Here is a 12,138-nt window from a genome sequence, read left to right as displayed (position 1 = left end):
GACTCGACAGCACATAACAACAATAACAACAACAGTTTTAAAGGCTTTGGACTTCAAGGTCAACTGGCATAATACAGTCCACAAAGACAACATCCAACTTTGGTGAACAGCAACTGGGGTCTTAAATGTTTGTGAGCAGCCATATAAGGTACAACTATTAAGCTCCCTGTCTGAAATATAGATAAAAGAAGAAAAACAAAAAATATACAGAGATAATTCATTCAAAGGACTACCAGACCAAATAAACATCAACTTTGATGACCCTGACACTACAGAACTAGATGGGGCCTGGTTACCACTGCTCAACACTCTAAAAAGGATCAAAATAGAAGGTCCTAGGCAGAGCAGGCCAAAAAAAGTGAAACAAAACACCTTAAAAAAAAAAAAGAAAAGCAGAAGCAGCAGCCAGGTTTAATGGTCTGATAAGATTTCTGATAGACTCTCACAGATTATGGCCTGTAGCTACTCTTTAAATCTGGAACAAAACTCACCCATATGACTCCACTTTCAAACAATAGACAGGCCTATAAAGTAAACAATAATGCCAGAAAAGTTCCCACTCCTTACAATGATCAACTGTATATGGTTAAATAAGCAGCATTTTCCCCAAGGATAAAGCTCTAAAAGCAAGAAGTGGTAGGATAAAAGGATCAACAGAAATGAGAATTATAAGGAGTAACTGGAAAAGGGAGTGTATTTATTGAAAATAATATCTTAAGACAAAGCCAATGAGTGGAAAACTAGTTTCATTTGTGGATTTTCACTCAAATCACATTTAGTAAAAGAAAAGAGATAAAGGCACAATATATGTTTCATTGTTTCTGAGTAGAAATGACTCACAGCCGACCTTCCAGTATGTTGTTCAGAGGCTATAAACTGCACAAGATGAGACTGTCCACCTTTCTCCTACAGAGCAGTTGGTTGACTCTAACTACCTGCATTTGGGTTGACAGCACAATTCCCTATCCATTAAGCCACTAGAGCTTCCTATATGTACCTAATTCACTCTCATTACTGTCCAGTCAGATGGGACTCAGGACCCTCCAGCAGGTTTTCAGAGGCTAACAATGCATGCACAGAAGACTGCCTATCTTTCTCCCTCAGAGCACTTGGTGGATTAGAATTGCTGGCTTCTGGGTTGGCAGTGCAACTAACTCCTTACCCAGTAGACTATCTGATCTCCCTATAGGTACCTAAAGAACCAGCAATTCCTGAACATTTTCATCAAAGATTCCAGAAAAGAATACTGATCAAAAGGGGGAAAAGAAAAGGGACAGAATTTCAAATCAGCCAAGTGCTGGGGGAACCCCTGAACCTATTTCCCTGAGGTAAAAGTTAACATTTAATAAAAAAAAAAAAAAAGAACCAGCAATTCTCATTCTAATTCTACATAGAAGAAACAAGCATATTTGCTCAAAAGACATATTTATACCTGTCCAAATGCAAGCTTTCTAGATACCATTAATAGCAAAAAATAGTGCTCAAAGTCCACACTGGGGGAAAGTGGATAATGCATGGGGAGAGGAAGCAAGATGCTTCTGGGTTATAAGAAATGTTGTTTATTTTGATCCTGGGCTGAGTGGATTTAACATCTTAAAAGAAAACACACCACCACCACCACCACCACCACCACCACCACCACAAACAACCACACAAACCACTAGGTTGGGTACTTATTATTTTTAACTTTGGAGTCTGCATTAAAGACAAAGAAAACAAAAGAAGGATGTTGGCAAAGAATCTTCTTTTAAAGAAATGACAGCAAGTGAGATTGTTCCACTACAAAAATACCACTGTTTCTTCAGTCAAATACACAGATATTTCTTCATTTAGTGGTTTCCACTCAGTTTGGAGCAGTTTGAGTTCATCAGTTGTTCTGTGGGAGAAAGATGGGCAATCTCATCCTGTGCAATTTACTGTCTATGAAAACCCCTGGAAGGTCAGTTATGGGTAATTTCTGAGTTGATGGTACATTAGCAACAACAATTCAATTTGCGACAGAAGCTGGGAAGGTCTGATGACCTTGGCAGTCAGGTGTGCTGCTAAGCCAGAAGTGGCTCCTCTCTGGTGGCTCAAATCTATCAGCAGCTCCATGGGAGAAATTGGGGTAATTTCCCAATTTAGACCCTTAGAAACCTGCTGGAGGGTCAGTCTAATTAGACACCAATGAATTGGGTTTGAGTTTATACTCAGTTTGTTGGAATCACTGGTTTTGAGCAGTTAGCCTAAGATCTGATTAAAAAGCTTAAGATCTAATACATCCACATTCCACTGAACCAGAATCTAACTTAATATAAGATGGAAATCTTCCATATAGCCAATAACATCACCTTCCTTTACAAGGCATAAATTCATTGAGGGAGGAGGAAGAGGAGAGTGAGAAGGGAGCAGAAAGAAGGGAGATGGGAGGTGGAAAGGGAAATGGGAGGAGGGAGGGGGAGGGGGAAAAAGAGGGAGAGCGAGACAGACAGAGATAGAAACAGATATTTTGTTGTTTTTCCTTACTTGGAAAAAGACATCATCATTCTGGGAAAGAGGGAAGAGTCAGAGAAAGAGGGGAAGACCTTCAACAAGATGGACAGACACGTGACTGCAACAATGGGCTTGAGTACACCAGAGATGGTAAGGATGGTCATTGTTCTTAAGTCAACTCAACAGTATCTAACAATAGCAACAAGACTCCACTCTTTAGGCTGTGCAGACAGTAAAGATTTGTTTCTATTAAGAAAAAATTTTAAAGGATCTTCATATAATTCAAATAAGCAAGCTAGGATGGGAAAGGAGCCCTGGTAGCAGTAATGTGTCAGGCTGCTTGATAATGGAAAGGCTAGCACTTTGAATCCACTGGCTGCTCCTCAGAAGTTTCCACCTATAAAGATTTACTGCCTCAAAGTAGCTCTGGTGGTATAGTCCTATAGTTTATTGTGTTGCTAACCAAGATTTAGAGTCTCAGAAATTCAATAGAGCGGTACTAATCAAGTAGGACCTGGCCAGGCAGCAGTATGTGTGGCTTTTCAAAAGAACAAGGAGCCCTGCAATAAGGAAAAATATCTGCAATCATTGTAATTATGCATAGTCTCCCTCAATGCTTTTGTGGGTACTTCAGATGCCTACCCTGAAAAGCATAGTCATAGAAGCTTAAAAGCTACAACAGTTACTTGGTTAGAGGCACATCTAGAATGAGAATCCAATTCTCCAATTTCAGGCTCTTCTGCACACAGGCCCAATGCAAGCACAGCAGCAGTAGGAGATACTATACAGTGTAATAACAAACTCTTACTCGGGAGGGATGAGGCCACTGGCAACTTAAACTAAGCAGGACTCCCTACTTAAGACAACTTGGGAGAAAATGTACTTGAAGCAAATGTCAATCGCTGTTACTGAGGAGGGTCTGACTGAAAGCGACCCTTCATCAGGTTTCCAACCCTGTAAATCACAATAGGAACTGATGGCCCATCTTTCTCTTGAAGAGCTACTGATGGATTCTACACCTGGCCTTTAGGTTAGCAGAACACCTTGTTAGACTGCACCATTCGAGTTCCTCAATTTAGTCAAATAAGTTCAAACAGCCACTCACCTTTCAAAATCATGCTTATAGATCTTGAAAGCTAGTGAGCAGCCACCTAAATACAACTATTAGTCTCCACCTGTCTGGAGTAAAACACTATGAATGAGATCAAAGGAAGAAGTTTACAGACTACTAGCCACATTTATCTGAATTTTTGAGACTAGAACTACTAGATGTTGCCTGGCTACTGCTAATAACCATTTTGACCTGAGATACAACAGAATGTCCCAGTTAGAATGGGAGAAAAATGTAAACAAACTCAATAGTCACAAAAATGACCAGCCCTATCAGGCTGATACAGAAGGTGGAATCTCATGACTACCACCCTAAGACATTCTTCTATTTGGAACCAAAACCTCCCCAGAGGTAAACAATGTACTGGATTATAAAATAAACAGTATCTACTGTGTGTACTGTGTCACTTAAACAGTTAACTATTTACGACCGAATGGTCAACATTTACAAAAAAACAAAGATGAGAAGGAAAGGAGGGGAAAGGAAGCTGGATCAATGGACACAGAACAAACAGAATGGAAATAACGAGAATGCGGCCCATTTAAAAAATTGTAACCAATGTCATGAATTAGTATTAAATAGAAACCCATTTTCATTGTAAAATTTCACCTTAAAAAAAAACCCCACAAACCCAAACCCAAAATACTGAAAAAGAAAAAAAAAAATCATACTAAATCAGTGAAAGAGGTCAACATAACAAGGGGTCATACACATTTATGCTGAATTCCAAAATAGTGGGAAGAATGAAGGACTTAGAGAAGGCAGAGTGGAGGGCTGAGGTTCCAAGGTCATGCATAAATTTAAGGCAATGGGGGAGGGGGCTGGGCAGGGAGAGAAGTGCAGCAATGAATGAATGGAAATCCAAAATCTCTCTAAATGTTCATGAAAATTATTAAAATAATAAAAAGAAAAAACCCAATGTAAATGAACTTTGTAAATAAACTAGTATAAAATAAAAAGTTTATATTAAAATTAAGGCAATCTATGAGCTCAAATTTTTAGGAACACTTACCCAGAATCACCCAGGATGATAACTTTCAGCAATACTTTCTTCCTAGAGGTCATCCTTCAAACTGAAAAAAGAAAGGAAAAAGCACTGTGAGAGTGACTGAAATACCAAGGTGAACTACATTTCCCTTTGGCACAAACATCTAAGCAGCCCCAGGATCTCTGTGCCCTGACCTTCCTGCTGACTATTTTCCTTCCACTCAGGGGGCTTCGATGAAGAGCATTATCAAGTCATTAGAACTCTGGACCAGAGACTAGGAAAGAGAGCAAGGGAGGGTTATTTTATCCCTGCGAGCAGCAGTCAGTAGGCAAGAATGTCTTTTCTGGAATTAACAGCTGTGCAGTTAATGCTCCAATTTACTCAGTAGCTCAAGTTCAGTGATGCTCTTTATCCAGGCCTCTTCTCAACCATCACGTTCTGAGAAAGGTGACCATTTATCTGACTCAACCCCTGCCCATTTGGTCTCTACCCCTTTTTCAGAGTATTTATCATTATTTGGCATATCTTTCTATGAATATTTACCTTGGGATTTGAGTAAGAGTTTATTGAGCAAATCCATTTTCCATTCAACCACTCATTTTGTTCCATCCACACTCTAACTCCATGCTTCCCACTTACTCCCTGTAACTCTTGTATCCATTGAGGTCTGGTGGCCTTGTCTGTCTGTAGAGAGTTATCATGTTAACCTAAAGGCAAGTGTGGTTTGAATCTACCAGCTGCTCTATGGGAGAAGGATGGCCAATCTCTTCCCATGTAATAGACAACCTAGGAAAACCTGACGAATGGTTTTGATTCAATCACGATGAGAGAGAAGTCCAACCCCTTCCTGCCTTCTGAGCTCTATGGACAAATGTTGCCCTTTTGCTCTTGTATGGCGACAATCGAATGGAGCTGTACTTTTCCTGGTGTCCACAAGTTAGGCCAGTCAAAGTGGGCCTACAGAGGCAAGATCTGTTCCAGAGGGAAGAGTGTAATTAAAGAGCCTCTATCACTTCTATGAGTTTTGTTGCATGTTTTTCTCCTACTCTGTCCAGGCAGGGCTATCTTCTGAGATCCCTTCTGGAGTAGAACAAAAGGGTCACAGAGGTTTAGGTTCGCATGAATCATTTATTTTCCATGGTTTGTTTCTATGAATTTTTGCTTTTCTTCCTTGTTCTTTGTTCTAGATGGTGAAACACCAATAGTTGCACCTAAGATGAGTGATCACAAGTTTTTAAGATGTGAGGAACTTTGTACCAACTTGATGGGTTTTTTTTTCCAACTTGATGTTTTAATCACCAACTACATGTTTTAAGCATTGTATTATGTTTCACTGTATCTCCCATGTCTAGGAGAGAATTACTATCAAATACTAGTTTAGTCTATTTATTCCTGACCATCTTTCCCAGAAAACCTATTAGCAGCCTTCCAAATACCAGATCATACAACATGTAAGATGGCTAATTCGTGTTTCATTCTGTAGGTATTCACCACAATGTGGACTATTTGCATAGCCAAAAAAAAAATCTTGTCTTAGTTCCTTTGGAATATTTTGAGACTGACTAAATGTTAGAAAAGCCAGTGCGCTAAATTGTTGGCCCGATGCTACTGACTTATTGAAGGAACTTTCTTCAGAGAGCTGAAATCCCCAGGGGGAGGCTTACATTGTCTTCTTGAATTGGGGATAAATGAAATGTGAACACTAAAAAAATGCACATATGTTTTCTGAGAACTCCTTGCTTTGGACCCTAAGATGTTCTCATTTCTGCAAAGCTTGCTTCTTTCAGTCTTCCATCGTATCTAGAGTTTTTCTATCTGTGGTGATGGGCAAACTTAAAAGCATCTCCATGAGTGGCTCTCCATAAGCACCCAGTGCCTTTCCCAGTGAGAGTCTCACTATTAGGTTCACAAAAATGTAGAGGAGCAAAGGAAGCATTAGGAGTTGGTCCTTTCAAATAAGCAATCCTGCACTGAAAAGAGGATTTGAAACCCACTATTTTGGAATGCTGGAACTTGACTGGATGTTTATAATCAGGACAAGCTTAAGGAGGAGATGGAAATTTAAATTCAAGTAAGAGTCAAACAATGAACTATGCAAAAATTATTACAAAATCAACACATACATACCCCTGTTGGATTTCTATATACTGGCAATAAAGATAAGGATCATGGACAGGCTTGTATCCTCTCAAAACACATGTATATAATGGTATAATATGGAAGCTATATAATGATCTCCCATGGTATGGTAAACCAAATAGTTTCTGGAGGATTAAGGGTGAGATACAACCTTCCCTAATCAGATATATGAAGCTTTATCCTGTTGTTAGGTGCTTTCTTCGAGCATGACATATAGCAATCCCATGTAAAGCCAACTTGAACCCTGCTCTATCCTGTGCCATCCGCATCATTTCTGACATACCTGAGCACATTGCTGAAGTCATATCTTTCCAAGCACAATGTCCCTTTCTAAGAAGCAGCCTCTCTAGAAACATGTCCAAAGTATGAGATGGAGCTTTGTCATCTTTTCCTCCAAGAAGCACTCTGGCTGCACTTTCCTCAAGACGGCTTATTCTTTCGGCAATCCATGGGATATTACGTATTCTGCTCCAGCACCAACTCAAAGGCCTCAATTTCACTTCTTTTTGTCATCCTTATTCACCGTCTAGCTCTTGGATGCACAGCAGGTGCTATATAGAAAAGATCATAGTCTGAATCAGGCTCACCTTAAGTCTTGAAGTGGACATAATTGCTCCTCAGCATTTTGGAGAGGTCCTTAACAGTAGACTTCCCTAAGGAAATGTCTCCTGATTTCATAACTGTTAAGGCCAAAGGTATTGATTACGCATGCAAACAAGATAAAATCATGGACAGCTTCAATTCTTTATTTGTCATGATGCTGTCTGTTGGCTCTGTGGTGAGGATTTGTTTCCTTGATGTTGAGATGTAATCTATATCAAAGTTCTTGATCATCTGTAGCAAGCATTTCAAGTTTTCCTTACTTTCAGCAAGCAAGGTTGTGTCATCTGCGATACACACATTATGGATGACTCTTCCTCAGAACCTGATGCCGCATTCCTCTTCATAGAGTCCACTATTTATTTGCTTGGCAGAAAGACTGAACAGGAGAAAGGATACAACTCTGATGCAGTCTTCCTGATTTTAAATCTGGTCGTTTTCCCTTGCTCCATCTGGACAATAGTTTCTTGATCTAGGTGTGGATTTCGCATGAGCAAAATTAAGTGTTCTGCAATTCTCATTCTTATCAACATTAGCCATAATTTGGCTAATATTCCACACAGTCAAATGCCTTTGCATAATTAAAAAAAAATAAATAAAACATCCTTCTGGTATTCTCTGCTTTCAGCCAAGACTCATTTCTATCCCTGGTGCCAAGATCTCTTCTATACCCATGTCAAACTTCTGGTAGTTCTCAGTCAATGTACTGTTTTAGCATGATCTTCAGCACAATTTTGCTTACATGGGATATTGATGGTATGGTTGTACAATTTCACATTCTGTTTTGTCACCTTTTGTCAGGATCAGTACATGTATTTGTTCCAGTCAGCTGTCCTCCACATTTCCTGGCACAGAATGGTGAGCACATCCAAGTCACAACTTTTAGTTGAAACATGTTAAGTGGTATCCCATTGATTCTTGGGGCCTATTTTTATGCCAATGCCTTCAGTTCAGCTTGAACTCAATCCTTCACTACCACTGATGACTGTTCATATGGTACTTCCTAAATTTTTCCTTGTGGCCTAATTCCTTTTGGTACAGGTACCTCCATTTATTCCTTCTATCTTCTTTGAGCCTTCTTGGATCATTCAAGATTTTGCCTATAGCATCTCTCAGTGTTGCAAATGGAAGCCTGAGTTTGTTTTTCCATTTTTCAAGCTGAATTCTTCCCTTTTGAGTTCAGCTCTCTGCACATTCTGTTATAAAATTTTGTTTTGTCTTGTCAAGCTGCCCTTTTAAAATCTTCTGTTCAGCTCTTCTAATTTTGACATCTCTTCCTTTGGTTTTGGCTCCTTGATGCTCTAATTCAGTTTCTTCTGATACTCATTTTACTTTTTTTTTTCTTTATCCTGTTTGTAATGAGCTTTTGCTCTCTTCATGGATGTTATCTCTAATGGCCTACCACAGTTCCTCTGGTCTTTGTACCCTACTGTACTTTTTCTCTAACATAACTCAAAGGAATCAATTCTTCTGTTATTCTTATTCACTGTCCAACTTTCAGATACACAGAAAATAATTGGAAAGACCACGACTTGAATCAGGTGCATTTTATGTCTTTAAACTAACAGCACTTCTCCTTGGAGAGGTCCCTGAGAGCAGATTTTTTCAGTGCAACACGTCTTTCGATTTCTTGACTAATACCAATAGTGTTGATTGTGGACCCAAGCAAGATAAAACTGCTGACAACTACAATGTTTTCTCCTTCTATTATGCTGTTGCCTGTTGGTCCAGTGGTGAAGACTTTTGTTTTCTTGATGCTGAGATATAATCCACATTGAAGGCTGTAGTCTTCGATCTTCCACAAAAAGGATTTGAAGTCCTCCTCACTTTCCGACTGCTCACAGGGAAAGGGAGAGGGTCAGCGAAAAGAGAGGAAGCCTGTCAAAATGGACTGACACAGTAACTACATCAGTGGGTTTTGAGCATGACAGAGATGATGATAATGGCACAGGACAGAGTGAAGCTCAGATCTGCTGTTCATATAAACCCCAAGAGTCCTGGTGAACTCTACAGCACCCAACAACATCACAAGCTTTAAGAGACTAAATTTGTTTGATAAAGCACTGGATAACTAAACACAATTCAAAACAGAAATTAAGAAACAATGCTAACTACAAGAACACAAAATATGTAGTAGGAGACACATGAAAACTCAAACTACAAAATACTGCTGAAAGAAATTAAAGAAGACTTATATGAGCAGCACTTGTTACAGAATGCAAGGGACTTCAAGTAGCCAAAAAGATTTTCAAAACCACATGTTGTTGTTATGTGCCATCGAGTCGTTTCCGACTCATAGCGACCCTATGCACAACAGCTCTAAACCCTGCTCTATCCTGCGCCAACCGCACCGCCTCTGACACACCCATCCCGATTACCCCAGTCACCAAATCAATCCATCTCATAGAGGGTCTTCCCCTCCTGCGCTGTCCCTCCACCCTCCCAAGCATGATGTCCCTCTCCAAGGACCCATCCCTCCTGGCAACATGTCCAAAGTATGTCAGACGAAGCCCCAGAATCCTTGCCTCCAAGGAGCAGCTTGGTTTAATCCTCTCCAAGATGGATCTGTTTGTTTTCCTGGCAGTCCAGGGTACATTCAGTACCCTTCTCCAGCACCACAGCTCAAAAGCATCCACTCTCCTTCTGTCCTCCCTAGTCATTGTCCAACTCTCTGATGCATAACAAGCGATTGCAAATACCATGACCTGTATCAGGCGCACCTTAGTCTCCAGAGAGACACTGTTGCTCCTGAGTACTTTTGAGAGGTCCCTAACGGCAGACTTTCCCATCGCGACACGCTTTTTGATTTCCTGACTGCTGGTACCAAGAGTGTTAACTGTGGAGCCGAGCAAAGTGAAGCTGTGAACAATCTCAATCTCTTCATCATCCATCCTGACGCTGCCAATTGGTCCAGTGGCGAGAATCTTTGTCTTCTTGACGTTGAGCCTTAGTCCATACTGAAGGCTGCAGTCCTTGACCCTTCGCAGCAAGTGCATGAGGTCCTCCTCAGTTTCAGCAAGCAAGGTTGTGTCATCTGCATAACGGAGATTGTTGATAGATCTTCCACCAATCCTGATGCCACAATTCTCCTCATAGAGCCCAGCCTCTCGGATAATCTGCTCTGCATACATGTTGAAAAGGTATGGAGACAGGATGCATCCCTGGCGTACACCCTTCCCAATTTTGAACCATGCAGTGTTTCCCTGCTCTGTTCTGACTACTGCCTCTTGGTCCAAGTATAGGTTTCGTATTAGCACAATTAAATGTTCTGGGATTCCCATTCTTCTCAGAGTCAGCCACAGTTTGTTATGATTCACACAGTCAAATGCCTTTGCATAATCAATGAAACACAGATAGACATTCTTCTGGTATTCTGGTAAGATACAAAACCACATGCAAGGGAATAAAGTTAAACCTTAGTTTATACATATCTGAAAATTAATTCAAAAGAGATCACAGACCTAATACAAGAGATAAAGCAATAAAATACTTAGAATAGAGTAAATTTTCACAAATGTGGATTAGGGAATGATAGCAAAAGCACAGACCAAAAAACCCCTTAAAACAAAACAAATGTTATTTCATCACAATTTAATAATTTTGTGCAAAGGATACTATCAAAAGAGTGATAAAACATAGAATGGAGACATTTACACATCATATGTCTGATAAAACTTCCACCTAATCATTTCTGTCTTGTTAGAATCAATTCCTAGCTGACCCTAGAGTGTGTTTTTGGAATCTGTAAATCACGCTGGAGAAAACTACCCATCTTTCTTCCTGGGGGTGGCTGCTGGATATGAATGACAAGAGAGTCATGGCCTTGGGCTGCCATCACAATTTTCTTGGGATTATGCCAAAAAAGTGTCCTAATAAAGTTTAGAATCTAGAAAATAAAAAGAACTCCTCTTAACACAACAACAAACTAGACCTAATTAAAAAGGTCTCAGAGTCTCTAGTATTTCCTCCCTCTCTTCCATTCACACATTTTCGGCCCTCTATGCCATTGCACACCTTTCCCCCTTCAATTGTCCTAGACCAGGAGCCTTGCCTCTACTTGCCAAACCTTATTTGACTTCACTCAACACAGCCATGATTCAGAGTAATTCTAAAACCCTAAATCTAGGTTGTATACTCCCCAGATATGAGTATTTTTCCTGTAATAGGTTTCTTTTTCCCTTTCATGTCAAATATGGTCATCACCGAAAATCCTTGTCAGATCACCTCATAACTGAAGGCATACTCCAGCCAGCCCTCCTTAGAAAACTGTCACTACACTTGTGTGCAGCATCTGGTGTAATTAAATTTCTAGAAATGCTTAATCCCATTCTGTTAACTCCAGAGCCATTCAGGGGTTGTCATTTTGAGCACACAGAAGTCTACTAGCAATATAGAATTAGCTTCAAGGGGTATCCACCTGTGTTGCCATTGCCAAAAGTAAATCTATCTTAATTTAAAAAAAGATGTATACATTTTCTTATTGAAAATATTGTTGTTATGTGCCGTCGAGTTGCTTGCGACTCATAGACCGTAAACTCTGCTCTGTCCTGTGCCAATCGCACCATCTCCAATACACCCATCCCAATTACCCCAGTCACTGAATCAATCCTCCTCATAGAGGGCCTTCCCCTCCTGCGCTGTCCCTCCACCCTCCCAAGCATGAAGTCCCTCCTTAAAATATGTCCAAAGTATGTTAGACGGAGCCTCAGAACCCTTGCCTCCAAGGAGCCGCCCGGTTTAACCCTTTCCAGGATGAATCTGTTTGTTTTCCTAGCAGTCCATGGTATTCTCAATACGCTTCTCCAGCACCACAGCTCAAAGGCATCAA

At 40.3% G+C, this 12,138-nt stretch overlaps 1 protein-coding gene across 1 annotated transcript in view; it reads right to left on the bottom strand.

The window, feature by feature from the left end:
• The window catches only part of RAB7A (RAB7A, member RAS oncogene family), a 90,597-nt gene that overhangs the window by 22,780 nt on the left and 55,679 nt on the right, over positions 1-12,138 (bottom strand). The window contains exon 2 of the mRNA XM_006895182.1: positions 4,596-4,656. Within this exon, the coding sequence (XP_006895244.1) occupies positions 4,596-4,648 (53 nt within the window). The 5' untranslated portion in view covers positions 4,649-4,656. The remainder of the gene's footprint in view (positions 1-4,595; positions 4,657-12,138) is intronic.

This window comes from Elephantulus edwardii, unplaced genomic scaffold (genome assembly GCF_000299155.1).
Source record: "Elephantulus edwardii isolate Elephantulus edwardi_28Jun2011 unplaced genomic scaffold, EleEdw1.0 scaffold00161, whole genome shotgun sequence".
Classification (NCBI taxonomy): domain Eukaryota; kingdom Metazoa; phylum Chordata; class Mammalia; order Macroscelidea; family Macroscelididae; genus Elephantulus; species Elephantulus edwardii.
This window is presented reverse-complemented; position numbering and strand designations above follow the sequence as displayed.